At 38.1% G+C, this 23,638-nt stretch overlaps 4 protein-coding genes across 6 annotated transcripts in view; 3 read left to right on the top strand and 1 right to left on the bottom strand.

The window, feature by feature from the left end:
• Positions 1 to 234: 234 nt before the first annotated feature.
• On the top strand, positions 235 to 3,526 carry actc1a (actin alpha cardiac muscle 1a). The gene is made up of 9 exons (XM_048206345.1): positions 235 to 328; positions 1,078 to 1,229; positions 1,354 to 1,482; positions 1,621 to 1,731; positions 2,216 to 2,300; positions 2,423 to 2,584; positions 2,692 to 2,883; positions 2,997 to 3,178; positions 3,272 to 3,526. Exons 2-9 carry the CDS (start codon positions 1,101 to 1,103, stop codon positions 3,413 to 3,415), a joined length of 1,134 nt encoding a protein of 377 aa, XP_048062302.1. The 5' UTR covers positions 235 to 328; positions 1,078 to 1,100; the 3' UTR covers positions 3,416 to 3,526.
• A 2,384-nt stretch (positions 3,527 to 5,910) lies between these two features.
• On the top strand, positions 5,911 to 8,354 carry LOC125277821 (neuroendocrine protein 7B2). The gene is made up of 6 exons (XM_048206343.1): positions 5,911 to 6,057; positions 6,404 to 6,638; positions 6,778 to 6,927; positions 7,093 to 7,205; positions 7,816 to 7,869; positions 8,035 to 8,354. The coding sequence occupies exons 2-6, from the start codon at positions 6,416 to 6,418 to the stop codon at positions 8,149 to 8,151; spliced, it is 657 nt and encodes a 218-aa protein (XP_048062300.1). The 5' UTR covers positions 5,911 to 6,057; positions 6,404 to 6,415; the 3' UTR covers positions 8,152 to 8,354.
• A 151-nt stretch (positions 8,355 to 8,505) lies between these two features.
• Positions 8,506 to 9,966, top strand: grem1a (gremlin 1a, DAN family BMP antagonist). Its single transcript, XM_048206344.1, has 2 exons — positions 8,506 to 8,686; positions 8,949 to 9,966. The coding sequence occupies exon 2, from the start codon at positions 8,950 to 8,952 to the stop codon at positions 9,481 to 9,483; it is 534 nt and encodes a 177-aa protein (XP_048062301.1). The 5' UTR covers positions 8,506 to 8,686; position 8,949; the 3' UTR covers positions 9,484 to 9,966.
• A 6-nt stretch (positions 9,967 to 9,972) lies between these two features.
• The window catches only part of fmn1 (formin 1), a 35,403-nt gene continuing 21,737 nt past the window's right edge, over positions 9,973 to 23,638 (bottom strand). For all 3 annotated transcript variants that reach the window (XM_048206341.1, XM_048206342.1, XM_048206340.1), the window contains 13 exons: positions 22,432 to 22,573; positions 21,579 to 21,666; positions 20,963 to 21,024; positions 20,206 to 20,294; positions 19,852 to 19,981; positions 19,497 to 19,643; positions 19,281 to 19,340; positions 17,404 to 17,524; positions 13,298 to 13,390; positions 11,367 to 11,418; positions 11,071 to 11,220; positions 10,838 to 10,919; positions 9,973 to 10,668 (listed from right to left, as the gene is read on the bottom strand). In XM_048206341.1, the coding sequence (XP_048062298.1) occupies positions 10,624 to 10,668; positions 10,838 to 10,919; positions 11,071 to 11,220; positions 11,367 to 11,418; positions 13,298 to 13,390; positions 17,404 to 17,524; positions 19,281 to 19,340; positions 19,497 to 19,643; positions 19,852 to 19,981; positions 20,206 to 20,294; positions 20,963 to 21,024; positions 21,579 to 21,666; positions 22,432 to 22,573 (1,261 nt within the window). In that variant the 3' untranslated portion in view covers positions 9,973 to 10,623. The remainder of the gene's footprint in view (positions 10,669 to 10,837; positions 10,920 to 11,070; positions 11,221 to 11,366; positions 11,419 to 13,297; positions 13,391 to 17,403; positions 17,525 to 19,280; positions 19,341 to 19,496; positions 19,644 to 19,851; positions 19,982 to 20,205; positions 20,295 to 20,962; positions 21,025 to 21,578; positions 21,667 to 22,431; positions 22,574 to 23,638) is intronic.

Raw genomic sequence — 23,638 nt, 5'->3', positions numbered from 1 at the left:
GAAGAACAATGAAAGAATAGTAATTGGCTTCTTTTGGCCTTCCATTTGGCTCTGAAATAATAACAAACCGTTTTCCACTCCTAATTTTGCTACCAAAGAGGATCTGTCACCTCTTAAGAAACATCTGTCCATTTTGGTAATGCTGGAGACCATGAAGTACAGGATATACTGGCTGTGGGCCATTTTCTAGCATCTCTTATTTGGTGTTGTGTGAACTCCTGATCCCGCCCCTGAACCCCAACCCCCCCCAACCACCAGCATATTTAAGAGGCATCCTTCTCCCATGCCCTTCATCCCAGTGGAAACCCCAGTCTTGTGCTACAACTTGGTGAGTGCTTGCTATCTTTATCTCTATGGACTACTTCAGGGAATACAGACAGAGAGAGAGAGAGAGATTTGAGAAGGAATAACCCAACACTTCATCTCCTACATGGGAAGGAACATAAATCTCTGGAATTCATGATGCAGATGGTGGATAATTGGCTGTTTTTACATCTATGGTCTTAGCAGAAACTACTTTTTCTGATAATTGTTCATCTTCTGTGATAAGTATCTGTAGCTGTAGCTAGAGAAATGTATGAAAAGGATGGTTGGGCATAAAGAAATAACACTGGAAGTAATGAAGGATAGCAGGATGAAGCATTGCTAGTTGTAGAAGGATTCAGTGGATTGAAATCCATGTCTAGATCTAGATCTCATGAGGGTCACTTAAAAATGCTCTAATAAAGGAAGTCAGCAACAGATGTAGTGACGTGACTCATGTTGCCAGTGGATCTACAGTTTCTAGATAGCTGAGGAGGCGACCCTTAGGTCCTGCTCTGTCATTTGTCATCAGACAACTGCGAAATAGCCACAGATAGGACACTCGGTCAGGAGCTTCTGTTCAGAATGACAAGAGCTGATGCCTAAAATAGTTTAAAAGGGTTCTGCTGTGCTGCTTTTGGCCTTTTATTGACCTTACCTGATGCTGCATTTTCTGTCTTGACCAGTTTGAAATGTAAATGAAAGGTTATTTATTTAATAGGTATTAACTTTTTTGTACAATTATACATTCTCCTAACATGTTTTTTTCTCTAGGACCATTCTAAAAAAGACCAATCATGTGTGATGACGATGAGACTACCGCGCTTGTGTGCGACAATGGTTCTGGTTTGGTCAAGGCTGGATTCGCCGGTGATGATGCTCCCCGTGCTGTCTTTCCCTCAATTGTTGGCAGACCCCGTCACCAGGTGGGCCTCCAATGCATGTAGTAAATTCCTTGTTCCAGCCATGCATCATATCGCATGCTAGAAAATGTATGCAGTATATTATACAAACAAATTATATATCTAACCCATGACTTGTTTACCTCAGGGTGTGATGGTCGGTATGGGTCAGAAAGACAGCTATGTGGGAGATGAGGCTCAGAGCAAGAGGGGTATCCTCACTCTGAAATACCCCATCGAGCACGGCATCATCACCAACTGGGATGACATGGAGAAGGTAGAATTATTACAAAATTCTGATTTGTTTTTCATCCATTAATCAAACATAAGGATTTTTCCTCCTATTAGTTCGGTCACCAAGGTATTCAACTCCATGCTTTTATCCATTCATTTTAATGCATTTCAATGTTTTCAGATCTGGCACCACACCTTCTACAACGAGCTGCGTGTGGCCCCTGAGGAGCACCCAACTCTGCTCACTGAGGCCCCCCTCAACCCTAAAGCCAACAGGGAAAAGATGACACAGGTAAGCTAATGCAGGGGTTTACAAACCTTTTTTTTTTTCTTTTTCCACGGACTCAAATATGAATGTCCCCTCATGAGGGACCCATATGTTGTGGAAGCATATAATAGCAGCCATATATTTTCAAAAAACACATTTATACTGTAAAAAACTGTAATAGTAGCCTATAACTTTATTAATGTGAAATTATATAAATCTTATTTATTTGTTTTATTTATTTATATTTCTCTGAACGTTTTCACGGACACCCTAGCACCCCCTTGTGGCCCCCTTAGCCTCGGGTTTTACATCTATCTATCTATCTATCTATCTATCTATCTATCTATCTATCTATCTATCTATCTATCTATCTATCTATCTATCTATCTATCTATCTATCAATCATTTAATGTTTATTTTATTTCTAGTTATGAAAATGTTTCTTATGATTGTAGTTTTAGTTTTAGTTAACGATAATAACCCTGGCTGTATTTTTCTCACTTTTCAGATCATGTTTGAGACCTTCAACGTCCCTGCCATGTATGTTGCCATTCAGGCTGTGCTGTCCCTGTACGCCTCTGGTCGTACCACTGGTCAGTGTCAATCAAATCACTAGAAGCAAGTGGCATTAATTCCTATATAAATCTGTAATAGAATGCAATACATTCTTGACATGCCAATGAAATACTTGATATGCCAATGCATCATGTTACAGGTATCGTGCTGGACTCTGGTGATGGTGTGACCCACAACGTCCCCATCTACGAGGGCTATGCTCTACCTCACGCCATCATGCGTCTGGATCTGGCCGGTCGCGATCTCACTGACTACCTGATGAAGATCCTGACAGAGCGTGGTTACTCTTTCGTTACGACTGGTGGGTGCTCTGTGAAGAATAATGTACAGTCATGTATTGCCATTATCACAAAATAAACATTTTCATTGTCTTTTCCCGGTATACTTACTCTCTTTTCTCTTCCATAGCTGAGCGTGAGATTGTGCGTGATATTAAGGAGAAGCTGTGCTACGTCGCTCTGGACTTTGAGAATGAGATGGCCACTGCTGCCTCTTCCTCCTCTTTGGAAAAGTCCTACGAGTTGCCTGACGGCCAGGTCATCACCATTGGAAATGAGCGTTTCCGCTGCCCCGAGACCCTCTTCCAGCCCTCTTTCATTGGTATGTTTAAGTTGGGCCTTGCATCAATGCATGTTGCTGTTCATATCATGTTCATGCTCCCTTCTGAAATACGCAAATATCGCTAACATAGTTTGTGACATTGCACTTCACAGGTATGGAGTCTGCTGGCATCCATGAAACCGCCTACAACAGCATTATGAAGTGCGACATTGACATCCGCAAGGATCTGTACGCCAACAATGTCCTTTCTGGTGGTACCACTATGTACCCTGGTATTGCGGACCGTATGCAGAAGGAGATCACTGCTCTGGCCCCCAGCACAATGAAGATCAAGGTAAACTTTTAACTGACTAAATGAGCTCTTGCTTGTTTTATAGCTCCAGTTTCACAGTCTAGCTACATTCAAGTTCTTGTGTTCGTCCTCTAGATCATCGCTCCCCCTGAACGTAAGTACTCCGTCTGGATTGGCGGTTCCATCCTGGCTTCCTTGTCCACCTTCCAGCAGATGTGGATCAGCAAGCAGGAGTATGATGAGGCAGGTCCCTCCATCGTCCATAGGAAGTGCTTCTAATCCTCCGGTCCCACTCAAGTCAATCCAACTAACCCACCGTATGCATTTGTACTGTGCCTTGTGCTGTATATACATGTACTGTTGTAATAAAAGTTGTGAAGTGTAACAGTATTTTTGGTCATCTTTGTGTTTTGTCTTTGAATATTTGATGAAGAAAATGCAGCTATTAGTCACATATGTTTACTCAACAAAAGCTTTTAGTTTATTAATATCAATTGCATCCAAAATTCTGTAAATATACTACATAATGCAACATATGTTTTTGTTTAAAAATTTCTAGAAAAAAAAATCTCAAAACTTTACACACAATGTGAAAATTGTCCTAGTCCAAATGCAAAAAAGGTCCAAAAAGTCCAAGAGCAAAAACGCTTTTCTCTAAAATTCTATAAATTATAATTATTCACATTTTCAAAATCCTCAAAACTAGAATTTCAATTGCAGAAAAGGTGGGACATTTTGTAAAATGGGCAAAACAACAACAACAGTAACAATCTGATTTTGTTAATTCTCTTGAACCTTTATTTAACTGACAAAAGTACAAAGAAAAAAAATCCAATGTTTTCACTGTCCAAAATAATTGTATTTTGTAAATATAAACCAATTTTGAATTTGATGCAACACACTAGAAAAAAGGTGGGATAGAGGCAAAATAAAAGTGAAAAGATTATAGTTGCGTCCCAAATGACGCACTATACACTATGCACTTATACACTATGTACTTGTGCACTATGCACTCATCCATGTAGTGCGTGAATTGTATAAGGTTATTTTGTCATTTAACAATGGAGTCTGATCCTCCCTTCCCCTCCACTACGTAATTAAAGCTGCGACAATTGAGTGCACGAAGTGTCCAACATTCCACACTTCGTTTTTTCCGTTAATTTAGTGTATCATCCGGGTATTTAAAGTGCACTTTTTCTTTTTGGAATTTTTTTTGTGAACGCACTACTCGCACTATTTATACTTAAAAACGTCATAGAATAGTGCATAAGCACGTGAATTTAATCTAATTAAATTAAACTGTTTTGAAAGAGTCCACAATTAGCAGATGGACTGGTAATATGTGAGGGTTTTTTATTTGGATATAAAAGGAGCGTCTCAGCCTCAGCGTCTTACCACTTTGTGCCAAATTTCATGAAAGAAATGTCAAACAATTCAAAAATCTAATTTCTCAATGCAACATTGCAAAGTGTTTAGGTCTTACACTATCTACCATACAATATTGTGAAAAAAGATTCAAGGATTCTAGAAGAAATATCAGTCCACGTAGGGAAAGGAAACCTCTGTTGAATGTGCGTGACCTTCGACCCCTCAGTTGGCACTTTATGAGAAACCATTATGCTACTGTATTAAATATAGCCACATGGGCTCGGAAGTACTTTGGAAAACTGTTGTCACTTAACACAGACTGCCTCAAGAAATGCAACTTGAATCTCTGTTATGCAAGGAGAAAACTATACATCAATTCTATGCAGAAATGGTCAAAAAGACAGTAGAAATGTGTGCTGTGATCGTTTTTGGGAAAAACGGACATTGAGTTCTCAGTCCCATGACGAAACGGACCATCCAGTCTTTCATCAGCAACCAGTGCAAAAGCAAACATCTGTCATGGTATAGGGGTGCATCTGCAAATGCCATGGGTGACTTCCATATGTGTGAAGATACCATTGACATGGAGGCATATATTGGGATTGTACAGAAACAAATGCTGCCATCAAGATGACATCTTTCCTGTGAAGCAAGCCATTTAGGCTCCACTTGCAAAACTGCAACAATTAGTATCCTCAACTCTTTAAAAGTGTAATTAAAAAGGAAAGGTGATGTGACACAGGTGTTAACATGCATCTGTCCTAACTTTCCAGTGTGTTGCAGCCATCAAAATCAAAATTTGTTTATTTTTACAAAATACAAATAAGTTGGTCATTGAAAACGAAATCTTTTCTTTGAACTTTTGTCAGTTAAATAACGGTTAAAGAGAATGAACAAATCACAGATTCATGATTTTATCGCATTTTACAAAATGTCCCAACTGTTCAGGAAATGGGGTTGTATAATGTCAATACCATCATTTTTATGTAACTGCCATGTAAACAAGCGAACACAGTATGTGTCACACATTACATTGGGTAGTAGCTACATATAAATATTGAATTATATAAGATATAATTATATATTCCATAATTATTGTAATATAACCTAATTAATGTCTGTTTTCAAGAATAGACTACCAAGGAAATCAATGAATTATTGAACCATTGCTGTTGGCTATTATTCTTTCCATTGTAGGCTATGGGCTATTTGCATTGTAAACATTAATCTATTATTATTATAATTCGATTAAAGTGACGACACGACACACCTCACATAGCATGTAGCCAAGTGACATTATTAAAGACAATACTTAATATATATAATAATAATTATAAGGAAAATATGAGGTTTGTTCCCTTATGGGCCTACCGTTTCCACTAACAGCAGCATGTTTTAACGGATATGTGCTCGTCACTACGTAAACCAATGATCATTTGTAGAGGTGAGACGACTCGGCTGCTTGGCAACAGAGGAAATGAAGCGAGGAGGAGGAGGAGGAGGACGGCATCTGTGTTGAACCCGACACACTCTCTCTCAATCCAGATTACATGGTAGGTTATCCTTTTGTATTCGGTTAACTCTTTATTTTGTGTACATTTCGTTGAATGTTTAGTTTTTCAACGAGTATTTTTCCTAATGTGCGAGTATATATAATAACGGCCTATGTTTTTATCAAGCCTGTTTACTTGTGACGTAGTTACATTCAGGGATGTGCGTTTTCTTTGAGCTCAATAATAGCTAAATTATAGATCATAACATCAAATTTATAACCCAGTTTCTACATTATCTGGTCGGTGAATATAAAATAATAAAAAAAATGTATATATTTTGTTTACATTTGACGTTTTAGCATACATCGCAGCAAAAAATTTTTGTTTATTGTCGGTGTAACTTTAGTGAACGTCAACAATGGGTTCGGCTCCGAAAATGACACACACGGTTCTTCTGAGTGTCATCATAAGCTCGATTGCCGTCGTTTCTGGCCGCAGTCCACGCACGGTGGATCAGGTGTCGGAGGCGGATATCCAGCGCCTGCTTCATGGTGTGATGGAGCAGCTGGGAATCGCGCGGCCAAGGGTCGAGTATCCCGCACACCAGGCCACCAACATAGTGGGTCCTCTCAGCATCCAAGGTAAGAGTTTCTTTATATACAAGATGTAAATGATTATACAGGGAATAAAAGAACTGGGCACTGAGTTTAAAGGGTTATCCTTTGTATAATGCTCATTACGCGGTTACCTTTATCTGTAATTTTACACTTTGTCCAATAGGTGGTGCCCATGAGGGACTCCAACATCTCGGGCCTTATGGGAACATCCCTAACATTGTTGCAGAGTTAACTGGGGACAGTGTTCCTAAAGACTTCAGCGAGGACCATGGTTACCCCGACCCTCCCAATCCTTGCCCCCTTGGAAAGACTGGTATGCAGATCCAATTGCAACCAAATACAGAAATATACAGTGGTGCCACCATTCATTTAGATTATCAATCACATATCTAATAACCAAGAGGAATTCATTTTCTGAGGCAAATAAACAACTCTAAATTTATTTGAAAGGTTTGATAATGTGATCATGTCTTTATAGCTGCTGATGGATGTTTAGAGAACTCTCCAGACACTGCGGAGTTCAGTCGAGAATTCCAGAAACATCAGCATCTCTTTGACCCTGAGCATGACTACCCTGCGCTAGCGAAGTGGGTAAGTTCACACTTTACACCTTCAAACAGGCTGGAGTAGCCTTCTGATTTTTCATTTAAATGAAATGAATGATTCATTTAAAGTGCAGTGCACTTACTTTACTTTCTCTCAGTTATCAGACTTGTACTAATTGTATTTGGAAGGATAAATGTAACCTACCTGTCAAAACTTATGTTTTTGCATTACTATAATATTTATTTGATGATTCTGTGAAGTATCTTTCTGTACTTACATATGTATGTACTCCTCTACATTAAGTTAACTACATAATAACTGTAATTTAATGCAAAATAATAATATAATATAAAAAAAGTGTAGAAGGACCTTAAATTACCTCTATGAAAAATGTTAGTGTAGGTTTAGGGTAGTTTTATTTTAATAGGTGGTGACTTCGTATGAAATTGTCTGATTCAATTTTAGAAAAAAAGGTAAGCTACAAATGAGATTGTACGAATTTACGACTTTGCCACCAATTCGCCAAAATGTAAAATAGTCACAAATTGTCATGACAGTGTGTTGTAGCAGTTACTGTACAGAGACTGTATAATGTACAGAAATGTAAAAACTGGTCTGTAACAGACTGCACTAAATATCATTTTTTTTCTTTCAGAATAAAGGACTGTTGTATGAAAAGCTGAAGGGTGGGCCAAAAAGAAGAAAAAGGGTATGCTATATATATGAATATAACTAAACCATTATTTTTATTTTTATTTTTTGGTTGCATTTTTCTTAATAGCTGAACACATGAATTATAAGATAGACCACCATTACATGCATGTCTTGTATTGTCAGTAAAAAGTCACAGGATCTGTCACTGACTGTGTTTCAGAGTGCCAATCCATATCTGATGGGACAGAGGCTGGATAACGTGGTGGCCAAGAAATCTGTGCCTCATTTCCCTGAGGAAGATGAAGTTGAAACTCCTACAAGCAATATCAAGACCTGAACATTATGTTGTTCATAAAATTTGTATGAAAATGACTTTGCGGTTTCACAGTAAAGTAAGAATTAAATTATGTGTGATATTCAAATGAATCATATTATTATAGAGCAAGGGTGCAAATTGTAACATGAAAGATTATTCTCTTGGCACAACTTTTGTTGTAATACCACCTAATCAAATAAAAATGATGTATATGTTCATGTGCAGATAATCTGGGGTGTGTGTTTTTACCTTCATGATTCATCTAAATTACAAATATGCATTCGAAATGCCTTCATCGTGAAGGAACTTACTCTCTTAAAGCACTGGACCATCCCCAAGTGCTGTGAATGATCTTAGGCTGAGGAGGCGTGGACTGCCCCATTCTCTTAAATGTCAGTGCTCAGAACAGAGCTCCATACTTTATTTTGACTCTGACTCTTTGAGTTTTGGATCTTTTGGTTCAACCTATTTTGAATTGTAGTTTGTTATGGTATACAAAGACCTTTGTGAACAGCTGAAGTCCATGTGAAGAAGTTTGAACCATCATTAATCTGAGGTAAGTGTGCATATCTACTGGATAATGAATTATGTAGGGAATTTAGATCAAATTTTAAAATTTGTATTAAATAATTGGTAACTATATATAACGTATATGTAACATATATAACATTTGCTAGCTGTTAATTTTATAGTTAAATATTTTATAAAATTACGTAAAATAATATTGTATATTTTTATTAAAAACCTTAAAATAGCAAACTATATATATATAATTTACTATATTTTAAATTTAACGTTATATTTCCTTCATTTTAAAGAATGACTAAAGAAGCATTAGCTGTCACTATCGTGGTCTTGTGGCTGCTTTGCAATCCGGCGAGGATCAGGGGAACCGGGGGATTTCAAGGCGCCATTCCTCACCCAAATAAATACAGCCCAAACCAGTCGGAACAGTCACCGCAGACACCGCAGGCCAGTTCTGGGGGAATGGGACCGCCTTCAGTCGGGGACGAGGTGCTGGACTCCAGCCAGGAGGCTTTACACGTAACGGAGCGCCGTTATCTCAAACTCGATTGGTGTAAAACGCAGCCGCTGAAACTGATGATTTACGAGGACGGGTGCCAGCCGCGCACCATCATCAATCGCTTCTGTTACGGACAGTGCAACTCATTCTACATACCTCGACACGTTTATCAGGAGGACAGTGCGTTTCAGTCGTGCTCCGTGTGTAAGCCGAAGAGTTTCACGACTGTCACTTACACGCTAATTTGTCCCGGGCAGATCCCCAGCACCAAGAAGAAGCGCGTGCGCCGCGTGAAACAGTGCCGCTGTACTTCTGTCGACTTGGATTAAACTTGCTGACGTCATTGTTGTAGGAAACTTGTGTGTGTGTGTGTGTGTGTGTGTTTTGTCTGAAAGTCAAGCTTAAATGCACTCCTATAGCTTAACAATGTAGGAGCATTATCGCTTTGTTTCCTGCATCGTTGTTCAGTCATCAAATGTGGCTTTTATATTGTGAAGAAATACAACGGATGCAATTAAATGTACTATAAAACAAGTTGCATAAGTTATAATACTATAAAAAGAGTGACATATTAAAAATATGCTTATATTATTTTCCACTGTGTGGATCAATGTAGATACATTTAGGTGTAAATAGGTACTTTTGTAAAAACTACAACAACATTCCAATGTGTTTTGTCCTGGTCTTAATACAACACTGTAAAGTGAAATGAATGAGGTGCCAAAGTTACAACCTTCTTGATCACTTTGAATTTCATGACTGATGAAGAACATGTAGGCGAAACTCTATTAAATAATAATGACAGAAAACAAGTTAAATGGATGGAAATAATTGTTTTTATAACAATGAAAACGTTTTACAGTAATGCGTTTATTGCAAAAGGAACACGATTACTGTGATTAAACGGCAATGGGATGTGATGAAGCAAGATGGCTGTCATCAATAAAAATGGGTGATGTTGTTCAAAATAAAACTGATAAGGATATTATTTTACATGTACATTATCTTTATGTTTTGTAATATTCTGTAATGATTTAATATGACAATAAAAAATTACACAATTTTGTTACTCAATATACAAAATAAAGTTACTGCTTTTTCCAAGTCGGATATTGAGATTGCTGTTTTCAACATGTTTGAATGCTTAATTGGAATAGCAGATGGAGTAAACTTGTAATATAAACATTTCTTAAATGTTTCTCACTTTGAACATCATTCATTCATATCTTAACCATAATCAAAGGGATCTTTGGATCATAAATGTGCAAGTGAGTGATAGGTTGTTGGGCTGCACATAGGATCCAGTAATATGATGGACAGGCTATCATCCTGTACAGTAACACATGCAGTCTGGAGAAAAAGTGTCACACAAGCAGGTGAACTTCATTTTGACCCTTCCAACAATGCAAGTGCCTGGGTCTTGAATATTTCTGTATATATATGGTTCTCTTTGGAAATGCCAGAGATGGTTAGCTGGTAGTCAGACTTGCTTCTTTCAGACGCAGTCTCTCTTTCTGTCATAAAAAAAACATACAGAAACATGTCAAATTGAAGTGTTATTCATCTGTGCTTGCATTATTCAGAAAGGTTTTAAAAATCTGATTCATAAAAGTACAATAGCTACTAGTGTTTGCTTATCTATCCACCACGCACACTTCATCAAAGATGAAGGCAGATGCTTACCAGTCCATTTGCATTGGCCCTTCTGGTCTCAATCTTTTTCTCTGCTGTCATGTTGCGCACAGATTGTTGAGCCTCTTTGATTCTGAAGTCAAAAAGAATGCAGATTTTACTTAACAGTAATGTTTCAGTTCCAGCAAGTTTTAATGCATGAAACTCAAAACAACAACAGTTAGTGACAAATTTACCCTAAACTTGGTTGATGCTAAATACTCAAGATGCTATTAACTTCTCACCTCTGTTTGGATATGACCTTGTTCTCTCTCTTCCATCTGATCTTGAAATCATTGCAAAATTCAAACCAAAGTGTGAAAACATGGCCTGGCACAGTGTCCTGCTCCACGGAACGTGACTTCAGCCCAAAGTACTCCACTAGGTAAGAGAAGCTGCGGAAGGGAAGACATGAAGCAAAGTTGGAGACAATAAGGAACCAGGCTTTTCAGGATGACCATAATTGTAAAATTACTGTAACTGAATGTCAAATGTGTTTACGAAATTTGCATTTTTTGTAATAAGTGTGATGTGCCTGTACCTTTTATGTGCCGATATCACTTGGTGTTCCACAGCAATTAGCTCTTTTTGTGCTGTTAAATGAAAAGATGTGTATCAACATTTGCATTTAGATTGTTTCATAATCAGTATCATATTTTTCATTTTCATAAAGACTCCTGCAAATGGTTTCAATATTGAGAGCAAATATCTCTTCTATTACTTCAGGATCTTAGCTAACATTCCCATTTATTTATGAAAACATTATTTATGAATGTTCTCTGAACATTCAGCAGAACAACAACATAGTGACTAAACACGCTCTGTAGAGTGTTTGTCCGTTTAGGGAATGTTCTCTGAATTTTCTAAAACAAGTAGTAAGATTCAAAAAAATGTTAGAAGAACACCCAACTAAAATGTAAAAAACAAACAAAAAAACAACAACAAAAAAAACAACAGCACATATACATACATACATACATATATATATATATATATATATATATATATATATATATATATATATATATATATATATATATATATATATATATATATATATATATAGACCAGATAACTGTTTATGAACATTCTGTTTATGTTAGTGGAAGAATGTTTGCTCATTACTTACTGATAATTTACTCACCCCCATGTCATCCAAGATGTCTTATCTAGTGAAACGATCGGTCATTTTCTAAAAAAATACGAATGTATATGCTTTATAAACACAAACGATCGCCTTGTGTGCTTCCGCTTTCCGTATTCTTCAAAAAGCTTACGCTGTGTTTCCTACGCCTTCCCTATTCAACTTACGGAACGAATGCGGCACCAGTTCCGTTTTTTCCGTAAGTAGAATAGGGAAGGCGTAGGACATACAACGTAAGATTTTTGAAGAACACGGAAAGCGAAATGGTGGAAGCACTTGCAAGGCGATCATTTGTGTTTATAAAGCATATACAGTTTTTTTTTTTTTTTTTTTTTAAATGACAGATCATTTTGCTAGATAAGACCCTTATTCCTTGTCTGGTATCATTTAAAGCCCTTTGAAGCTGCTCTGAAACTGTAATTTTGACCTTCAACCGTTTGGGCTCCATTGAAGTCCACTATAAGGAGAATAATCCTGGAATGTTTTCATCAAAAACCTTAATTTATTTTCAACTGAAGAAAGAAGGACATGGACATCTCGGATGACATGGGGGTGAGTAAATTATCAGGAAATTTTCATTCAGAAATGAACTAATCCTTTAAGACACCCTAGCCAGAAATTAAACCAAAGTTCTGAGAACATTCCCTGTTAGCTTGGATTGTCATGCTACATAACGTTATGCTCCCAAATTCCTAGCCTTTCTACCTGTGTTTCTCCTTTACTAAGAAGTCTCCTTCATTGCCAGTCTCTCTGTAAGTCTCTCTGATTCCTATCTCCATGTCTGTCTTCTGAACTTGACCAGCTATCTTTTACAGGTAGGCAGTCACAGACACTTATCAGGTGCCCAAAAGGGCATACGGCAGATATTCTTCATGACTGCAGGATGTGTGCTGTCTTATCTGTGCAGTGGAGACAATCAAATAATTGTAGTAGGAAGAATGTGAGGAAAGGAAAAGCTGTGTTTTAAACTCGCTGCTATATACATAAACTACAAAAAGAATACATCTTATTTGTCTAGTTCACTATAGCTAGCATTGCCTCATCCAACTGTTCTGTAGTGAATGACGACCAGTTTATATCTCCATATATCTGCCTCTATGATCTGCAAAACAAAACAATCCGGTATACAATCTAAGCAAACATTTGTACTCCTCTCCATCAATCTTCTAGAGAGGCAGGTCATCTCAGAGACCAACTAGACTTTATATCTGAACAAGGTAGATGAGAGGGATTGGCTGATATGACAGAGCACATAAATAGAAGACTTAAAAACTTTGAATACAGATCCTCTTCTAAAAGGTAATGTCACACATCATAGCATAGCTCACCGTTGGCAATGAAAAAGTCCATTTTCTCCTTGAAGGGATGTATGTGCTCTTGAGAAGAGTTGGTACACACGGTTTGAACTTCCTTTTCACAAACTGTACGAGACAAAAAAGAATAACACTGGGTTAGAGTAAAGTCCCCGACCAGGTCCAATTTTCAGAAGCCAGTCATTGTAAGACAAAGTTTACACTAACTTTAACGCAATATTTTATCCAAAAATAAACAGTCTTCTTTTCTGTTAGACCACCATGAGCGCTTACTTTTTATTCCAATAACCTAGATCTTGCTAAATAAATGCCACAATGGAGCTAGTAGAATTACTACTAGAAGTTATGTTCTTTGCAGATGCCTTCTTACTGACGTGATTTATAGTCAAATGTACAATTATTAGCCCTCATAAATGGCGATTTGGAAATTATTGTTGATGAAAATAAGTGATTTGGGCATAATTGGTGACACTAATACAAAATTCAAAATAAATACACAGTAAAGACATTTATAATGTTACAAAAGATTTCTCTTTCAAATAAATGCTGTTCTTTCTATTTACCAAATAATCCTGAAAAAAGTATCACAGTTTCTACAAAAATATTAAGCAGCACAACTGTTTGCAACATTGATAATAAGATGAAATGTTTCTTAAGCAGGAAATCAGTATATTAGAATGATTTCTGAAGGATCATGTGACACTGAAGACTGGAGTAATGGCTGCTGAATATTCAGCTTTTGCAATCACAGGAATAAATTACATTTTAAAATATATTAAAATGGAAAACAGTTATTTTAAATTGTAATAATATATCACAATATTACTATTTTTACTGTATTTTTGATTAAATACATGCATAAGAGACTTCTTTCAAAAAAAATATATTTCAAAATATATTAGTGAAACTAATAAAAAATAGTTTAGTTTAAATGTAGTGTATGTGGCCATGTTTATCACTCCACTCTTGCCACATTCTGATTAAGCACCAACTGCTTTTTTACCAGGAGTTCAACAATCATTCACAACTTCAGCTTTAGTTGGCTTTATCAAGTCATCTATAACAACAGCTACTGCAGTCAAAGCCATTAGCACATCAATGATTACTTGCACATGGAATGAAAGCACTTTCTGCTGATGAAGCAAATGCTGTTAGTGCATAATTATGACATCAGAGCAGTGAATTATGTCGATTACATCTGTAAAAACAATGGTTACAGTAAATTGATTTTGGTTAATGGGGGAATTTCCAAAGTCTAAAAACAAGCTGAGCATCAGACTGCTATGTATGCTGCATATTGTAATATTGAAATATATATACACACACACATCGAACAGGCATAACATTATGACCACCTTCCTAATATTGTGTTGGTCCCCATTTTGCTGCCAAAACAGCCCTGACCCGTAGAGGCATGGACTCCACTAGACCCCTGAAGGTGTGCTGTGGTATCTGGCACCAAGATGTTAGCAGCAGATCCTTTAAGTCCTGTAAGTTGCGAGGTGGGGCCTCCAAGGATCGGATTTGTTTGTTCAGCACATCCAACAGAAGCACGATTGGATTGAGATCTGGGGGATTTGGAGGTCAAGTCAACACCTCAAACTCATTGTTGTGCTCCTCAAACCATTCCTGAACCATTTTTGCTTTGTGGCAGGGCCCATTATCCTGCTGGGAATACAGTTTCCATGAAAAGGTGAACATGGTCTGCAGCAATGCTGAGGTAGGTGGTACGTGTCAAAGTAACATCCACATGGATGGCAGGACCCAAGGTTTCCCAGTAGAACATTGCCCAAAGCATCACACTGCCTCCGCCGGCTTGCCTTCTTCCCATAGTGCATCCTGGTGCCATGTGTTCCTCAGGTAATCGTCACACACACACCCGGCCATCCATGTAAAAGAAAACTTAATTCATCAGACCAGGCCACCTTCTTCCATTGCTCCATTGTCCAGTTCTGATGCTCACGTGCCCACTGTTGGTGCTTTTAGTGGTGGACAGGGGTCAGCATGGGCACCCTGACTGGTCTGCGGCTATGCAGCCCCATACGCAACAAACTGCGATGCACTGTGTATTCTGACACCTTTCTATCAGAACCAGCATTAACTTCTTGAGCAATTTGAGCTACAGCAGCTCGTCTGTTGGATCGGACCATACGGGCCAGCCTTCGCTCCCCACATGCATCAATGAGCCTTGGCCGCCCATGACCCTGTCCACCACTATTCCTTCCCTCCCTGGACTACTTTTGATAGATACCGACCCAGAAGAGCTGCAGTTTTGGAGATGCTCTGACCCAGTCATCTAGCCATCACAATTTGGCCCTTGTCAAACTCACTCTTTTGCTGCCTAATATATCCCACCCACTAACAGGTGCTATGATGAAGAGATAATCAGTATTATTCACTTCACCTGTCAGTGGTCATAATGTTATGCCTGATTGGTATATATATATATATATATATATATATATATATATATATATATATATATATATATTAGAGAGAGAGAGAGAAAAAGAGAATGTTACAACTCAATTAATGTCAATGAGGTCCAAAACAGCTTTGGACCCCATGAATCTCATTGTATGATGATATCTAAATATCTTCTTTTGCATTCCACAGAAAAAAGAAAATCATACAGGTTTGAAATTTTTGGGGAAAACTATCTCTTTAAACCCTTTTTGTTTGTAGGCAATGAACAAGAAAACACAATAGAGCTAAAGCTCCACCTCTGACAGAGTCAGAGGTTACCAAATGTATTTTTTCTTAGTAAAATCTGTTTTGATGCACCTCTGATCACATCTTCAGATAGTCACTGTTCCACCCATGGATGTACACAGCACTGTTTGTTCAACATCCAATCAGAGGATCAGAGGAGCCAGTCTCCTTCCCCAGTCATAATACACCCTGATGGGAACCCCGGACTGTTGGATACGCTCCATCTGCATCTCACCCCGGATAAGGCTACACATACTACTGTTTTCATTGAGCATTTGTGTAAACTGTGAACACAGCTGGCAATGAAGAAGCAGTTTTAAATCTTTTTCACAGCAATTCTACAAGAAATATCAATTAATTATAGTTTAGATTGATCAGATCCTCATATACTGTGTCCACCAAGGCGGCTCATAGCTACATTCAGGTTTTCTCAACTGTGCACCTTGGCGAGCCAAACCACTGCCACAATGATCTCAAAGAGATCAAAAAGATGTCTCAAACGCAAGCCAGATGAATCAGCTGTGGAGACTCAAAGCATTAGATGTGCTTCACAATGTTGTCATAATTGTCTCTGGAAAATAAAATCACAGGGACATTCCCTTTTCGTGTAGGCACACTGTGACTAATTTGATTAGTGCTGCACTTTCTTGCTCCGCAAAATTACATCGCAGACAAATGCGGTCACCTTGAGCAGCCAAAACCTCAGTGGGGCTGTAAGTAATTCGAAAAAATCGAACAAACACAGCATAAAAAACAAAGACATGATTCTCTCTCAGTCATGAGGGGAGTTCAAACAGCAGGACAAAAAAGGGAGAGCGCGATGGGCCAGATTTGGCAGTCTCTCCGTCGCCCGATAAGAAAGGCTTGTTGAGAGGTAAAGAAAAGAATCTCTGACACACATCTGCGGGGCCACACTGAACACGGACTGATACAGTGTAGCAGGAGAATGGCAGTGCATCTCTGTGCAGATAAAGCCCATCCCGCCAGCGATAAGCTGCTCTTCTCTCAGATTACATAAGCGCCAAAGCACTGTAGCCTTTGGCCCCTCCGACGGAGCTAAAGAATCACACAATGGCAGAGCATCTGATGGGCAGGATTAAAGTCATATCTAAAAGGCGCCATGGCAAAATCACACAGACTCCACTTCGTCTCTGCATCTGTGCATGGCATGCACATATATACATAGGCAAACATGTCTGTGTATTCCACCTGATCTAATGTGGTTTAATAATGAGTTGTTGCTAACAGATGCTGTAAAGTCCTCAGGATTCAGCTGGAGCCATGTTGCAGGACTGCAGCCATCCATCCACCCAAACCCACGTAATCTTGCTTCTTTTGATGCTACAGTAAATCATTGCCACACTAAAGTATTTTCTGAAGACCTTGAGAGTGTTTTTGGTAATTCTTACCTGTCAAGTCTCTGTTCATCTTCCTGAGATCCTTTGAAAGGTCATCAAACTTCACTTGGGAGGAAAGGAAAACATCTTGAGGTTCAGGCAAAGGAAAGATGCTCTTTTCTGTCCCAGCATTCTGGAGAGAGATTGTATACATGATCGAGAAAGACTTAAACATCTATGTTTTTAGAAGTTCTTAGAAATATTTGTGGTTGGTAAGATTTTTTTTTAATGTTTTTGAAAGAAGGCTGCATTTATTTGATCAAAAATACAGTGAAAACTTGTTAAAACTTTGTTTTCTAATTTAATATATTTTAGGCCATGTGTCCACCAAAGCTAGGCACACTGCTGAAAATGCCTGTGAGCGCTTGAGAGGGCTTCTGCAGCGCAGCGTTTTTTTTTTTCCCGTTGAGACGCTTTGATGCAATGATACGGAACATCCGTGGCACTGTAACTTATAACTGATTTTGCAGGAAATTTGTTTCAGACTTAAAATGTCGACACAATGTAGAGTACTTGCTATGTATGTTCGGAGACCAGCAATATTAATTTGTCATCCATTTTGTTACGTTCTCTGCTTGTTGATGTCGTTGTACAGCAAGAACAGGGTTGCTAGGTTTTCACAACAAAACCCGCCCAATTGACCCTTCGCAAAGACCCGCCCCCCTTAGTTACTGTTGCTTTGTCCGACAAGCCATGACGCTGTCATGCCACACAGAGTGAAAAATACATTGTGGAGCAAAGAGGAAACTGACAACACGTCGACAGACAAGACAGAGCTTGTTACTTATGATATTAAACAAAGTCCCAGCTTTCAAATTGTGTAATTTTTTTAAAGAAATTCGAACAATAAAAACCGTTTTGTGGCTCTTTAATGTGTCGTGACCATGGTCGTGACAGATCGCTGTAGCACCTCAGCTCAAGCGGCTCATGAACCGATCATCTCTTCCTACTAGTTAACTAATAGCATCAAATAAACATGAATGAACATGAAAAGGAATGTTGTTACAAACTCGGAAAGGCGTCAGTACACACCATTTTTCAAGTTCAAGTCCACCGAGGTTAAACTTCTAACTCCTGAGTGCTTTGTCGGACAAAATGGCGGATTCGGAGTTATGATTGGTTAGATCGCTTGTCAATCAAACTTCCGGCGAAGGGTCAATTGCTTCTCAAAACTAGCCCAAAATTAGCCCAATCACATTTCAGGGGGGTCCCAAGGTAAAAATCGTGTTCCGGGGGGTAAAATTACCTTTTTTGGCAGGGCTCCCCTGGTAAAATTAGCATTCCAGAGACTAAATATCGCGTTATTTTGGGTCGATTCAACCCGCGGACATGAAAAACAACCCGCGGTAACAGTGTAAAAGTAGGGAAAACCTCAGACTTGGCAACACTGAGCAACTGTTGTGACAGTTGGTCGGTATTGTATTTGTCCTGCCCCTCCTCCACTCTGATTGGACGGCTGGCTAAAAAGTGACAGTGATGAGCGCAAAGTTGAACATTCTTCAACTCGAGGCGACCGGTAAAAAATGCCGAGCTCTCAGCGCTTGAGCGTGAAAAAGACGCTCAGCGCCTCGTTACGCTCCTGGCGTAACGCATTTAAAAAATGCAGCGCTCTCATTGAAAACAATTGGAAAAGTACGCTAGCCGTAGAAAAAAAGCTTTGGTGCACACATGACCTTAAAATGTAATTTATTCCTGTGAATGTAATTTTCCGAATTAAAATTAAATAGAATTTAAAAAGAATCAAATTAAATAGAAATTAAAAACACGTTTAATTTCATATAGGACGAAAAATGAGTCGCGTTACTGACTCTGAAAACAATGTGAACAGATATAGATCTGCTGTGTGCATATAAAAAAATTGCATATGAAAGATTACACTCATGCTTTACCTCATCAAAATGACGCAGATAATAGGAAACAATGTAGTCCAACAGACTAATTTGATTTTCCTGTAGATATATAGAGAATTATGTCAAAAAACAGTACATCAGTCTGTACAAACTGCTAGCAAACAGAAAGAACAAATCATGTTGAGGCTCAGTTTGTGAGGCTATAGTGTCTTCACAGTGCCAAACATGGGCTCACGAAATGAAGAATATCTTTACCCTGCTCTTGACATCTTTAAGCTTGGGAAGAATCTCAAGCCCAAAGCCGTCGGCCTGTCCTCGAGCTCTGCTCCCTCCATTCATGTAGTTTCCCAGAGCAAGCACCAGTCCCATCACCTCCTTCACACTATCATTCTCCAACAGATACTAAAACACAAAAGACACATCAACATTTATTTGTGCATTTATCACATGGAGATGCTGGAGATGTTGGAAACAAAGCAAGCACTTAGACCTCACTCGAATAAACCGCAGCTGCCTAAGCTGTTTTTTGCTCTTAAGAATGCCAGCGTCGATACTTTATCAAATGTTTGATAATATCTGAGGTCTGACCCCTTTGAAGGTGCCTTTGTACCTTGCAGACGTGGAGAATAATCTCGGTCTTGCGCTGTATGGAGGCAACGGCGTCAGTGAACTTCGACTGAAAAATGAAACAGTGAACTCGACTGGAGAACTCAGGGATCTGGGAGAGTTCATATAGGAACCTGTCAAGGAAAAGCAATGAACATCTGTCAACCTTAAGTGTGTAGTGTTAAAAAACACTACTTTTTCTCCTGTTCTACTGTTTGTCCTCAAATTAAAGAACCTTAGAGAAGTATACATTGCAAAGTGCATATAGAAAGTGCCCTTGTAAGTGACAATTGACGTATCACTAGTCGCTAAATGCATGAAAAAGAGAGTTATCTGGTGTGTTTCTGGAATATCTCACTGTTCAGGCTTGTCCAGTAGTTTGACCTGCTCCTCGTCTGAGGTTTCATAGTGTTTCTTAATCTTCTCTAACTCCTCAGGCTGAGCTCTCTGGGAGAAACAGAACAGACGCATTCATATGAAAACTGACCAATGATACGCACATAAACTTATGAAACCACAAAGGACTATCAATTATTTAGTTATGTTGGAACTGGAACTAGAGAGACAAGAAGGGTGATACAGAGTCTGCAGACTTTTTGTGCATTTTCTGAAGTGATTTTGGGGTGAAAGGTGAGGGTTGTTGTGAGACACTTACAATGGAAGTTAACAGGGCTAATCTGTAAACATTAAATACTCACTATTTCAATAGCATATCCACAAAAATTAAACAAAATGCGTGATTTTAGTGTGAAAAAATGCTTATTAACTTTTTCTGTGTAAAGTTTACATCCAACTGTTTTGCCATGACAACTCATAAACCCTAAAATAACTGTATAAATTATGATTTAAATAGCTTTACAGCTCAATAATAGAATAATAAATAATAAATTGATTATAAAATGCTTTATAAACAATTAGAATCTCTACATTTCTTACTCCTCTAAAAAGTGGCCTCATTCACTTCCATTGTAAGCGCCTCATCGTAACTTCCATTTTTACTATTTGAAAAGGAGAAAACATGCAATGGGTGCGAATGTGTAGAACTTTGTGAATGCAAATCTACTGCTTTGGAGGCAAGGATTTAGCGTAAGTTTCCAATATGGCAGGATACTTACATTTTCATACATGGCTTCAATAGCATCCAAGTCAACCACAGAATTGTCCAGATTCAAAACAGCTGTGTAATGAAGAAGTATTAGTCTCTAGACAAGAATACTGATTAGTTATTGGACATATGTGTGTCATGGATGTGATATGTGAATGTAAAAGTCTAAATATGTATTTGAGAGCTTTTTTTTCCCCATTCACTGCTCAATTTACTATAATCATCAAAAACATCTGTCTGTCTGACTCTGTTAAGGCAAGCTGTGATGAATTCAAGATCGTCAATGTGAAAAGTATACGTTTAGTAAGTGAGGCTGATATACATGCGAAAGAATATTTCTAGTGGTAAACCGCAAGACAAGTTTATTTAACAAACATACAGCCAATTTATCCTTGATAAGAGCTGGAGCCAATCACACTGTTGCAAGATATGTCTCTATATACAGAATTATTTCAACATCATGTCTTAGCTTGCCTTTCACTATCCAGGCCACACAAATATGTATCATTTAACATGTCTGTTTATTATTAGTGGAGGCAAAATTAGTCTGGACAGAATAAAATGACACTCTGCTAAGCTGGTGGTCGAGTATTTCTCAGTATATGAGGCTGTTCAATGTGATTTACCTTGCTGGATGTCCTTCATCTCTAGGTGGAGACTTGAGATTAAGATGCCCACAGCCTGAGAGCGCTTGCCATCCAGTAATTTAATGACCTAAAAAAGTTCAACAGTAATGATAATAGAAAAAAAAATCCAAATTGACAAGACAACCCACATTTCCAAATGACTTTGACCTTCTGCTTATACCACCATATGAATACAATGTTGTAAAGACTCATTCTTGTATTATGCAAAAGTGGAATGAACAAATAACAAAAGAAACTTTGGGAAATTCCAAACCTCCATTATAAAATCCGCCTGCCAAAGGTAACAATGGCATGATCACATTTCATAAACAGATTCATTTATTTCAAATTATCCTCATTTTCAATATAATTATATCAATTTCAAAGGCTATTGTAGAGGCATTTGTGGGATCCTGATATTACGCATAAGCATTTGCATCAGATCAGTGGATTTTCTATAAAGTGACTGCACCTGACAAATGATGTTTCTGTATAAGAAAAGTAATTAGCAGAGGTGAATGGATGAATGCATCAGTTGTGCTAGTGTTCCAGGCATACATATAATTTGGAAGTGTTGAAAAGTGCTCCACCTAGTGGACACTTCTCAAATCTGAACATTCTAAACTTACTGAGCAACGAATAACATTTATGCATTTTAGCAGATGCTTTTATCCAAAGAACTGAATCAAACCCACAACCTTACATTTACTATATAAATGTGTAGCAAACTGCATTTGCTACATAGATATAAAAAGGCAAAAAGCACGCGTATAAAATGAATGGGACTGCCATTCAGAATAAGATCCCCTATATACGTCATGTCATTTTTCTCATCTTCAGGGAAGAGCGGTACCTTCCTGGCTTTGGTTTTCTTCTCATAGGCTTCGGATAGGGGCTTTCTTTTGGTGGGCGATGTGGCTTTAGCAAACAGTTCCGCAAACTCATTGGTGTTTATTATCTGTGGCTCTTCCAGGGAACTCCATAGCATATCATTCCTAAGAAAAGACAGAAAGACATGAGGAGAGATTTTATTTTTCTTCATTTTTTTTGCCGTTTTCTGTTCAGTCTAATGCTTATCGAGATCAAAATCATAGTACAGTCCACCAACCAAAGCATTTCCTAACACTGGCATCTGTAAAAGTCACGTTACATGAGTTACGTGAGTTATTTACTGTTGCTGAGCAACCTTGCCAGAAAGCAGGAAAAGGAAAATCAACAGGAGCAGAATGTTAGTAATCTGACTTGCTAAATTTTCTCTCCCATAAAAATAATTAAGGAGCCAGGACGACGGCGCATAGCTAAGCTTGACTGGGTTCGGCTTTGGCTTGACAAAATGCGCACGAAGAGAGCAGAAAGCTTTCATGAGGAGTCAAATAACATTGCAACAGCACAGAGGTGGCCGGGGAGCTGAATCCCACAGAAATCCACACCGCCACTAGAGGTCCTGGAAAGACTGCCGCTCAGCCTGTGGCTGGCCCCTCATGCAGACAAATGTCTGCAGTGGTCTGTCTTAAACTTCCCATGAGGTCTGACGAGGGAGAGTTGAAAATGTCAACATCACTTGTGGACATACATTGCGTGTTTGAGGAAACTTTTGATTGAGGAACAATGGAAATGTTGTTTATATGGCAGGGTGAATACAGGTAGAGTGGGATGATATGCTGTTTTTTTTTTAGTTTAAAGTACTTATTATCTATTTAAAAGCAAATTGTGATCAGTGTTGTTACTGTTATCTAAAACTGTCTATAACTGAAATAAAAATAAATAAATCTAATAGAAATATAAAAAAAAAAAAACTAATAAAAAAGTCAAAAGCACATAACAAAAGTACCAAAACTTAAACAAATATTAAAATAAAAATGATAAAAATATAAGCTATTTTAAAATATTAATAAATACTATAATACTATTTAAATAATTCTAAAACAACACAGATTGTGTCAGTGGCTAAACCCTTTATCACGATATATCTTCAATGATCACCAGTGATGAATGATCAGATGTTTTATTCAGCCTTTATGACATTATTTGACCATGACAAGGAAAAAGAAAATACCTTT

The sequence above is a fragment of the Megalobrama amblycephala genome, linkage group LG11 (genome assembly GCF_018812025.1).
Source record: "Megalobrama amblycephala isolate DHTTF-2021 linkage group LG11, ASM1881202v1, whole genome shotgun sequence".
Taxonomy (NCBI): Eukaryota; Metazoa; Chordata; class Actinopteri; order Cypriniformes; family Xenocyprididae; genus Megalobrama; species Megalobrama amblycephala.
Note: the sequence above shows the minus strand (reverse complement) of the source record. Positions and strands in the feature narration are given on the sequence as shown.

Bases quoted from the DNA above. Each gene is read 5' to 3' on its own strand.
- actc1a (XM_048206345.1), top strand. From the start codon at position 1,101: ATGTGTGATGACGATGAGACTACCGCGCTTGTGTGCGACAATGGTTCT. The intron at 1,483-1,620 runs GTAGAATTATTA...CAATGTTTTCAG, and splicing joins ACTGGGATGACATGGAGAAG to ATCTGGCACCACACCTTCTA. The intron at 2,585-2,691 runs GTGGGTGCTCTG...TCTCTTCCATAG, and splicing joins TTACTCTTTCGTTACGACTG to CTGAGCGTGAGATTGTGCGT.
- LOC125277821 (XM_048206343.1), top strand. From the start codon at position 6,416: ATGGGTTCGGCTCCGAAAATGACACACACGGTTCTTCTGAGTGTCATC. The intron at 6,639-6,777 runs GTAAGAGTTTCT...TTTGTCCAATAG, and splicing joins GGGTCCTCTCAGCATCCAAG to GTGGTGCCCATGAGGGACTC. The intron at 7,206-7,815 runs GTAAGTTCACAC...TTTTTCTTTCAG, and splicing joins ACCCTGCGCTAGCGAAGTGG to AATAAAGGACTGTTGTATGA.
- grem1a (XM_048206344.1), top strand. From the start codon at position 8,950: ATGACTAAAGAAGCATTAGCTGTCACTATCGTGGTCTTGTGGCTGCTT.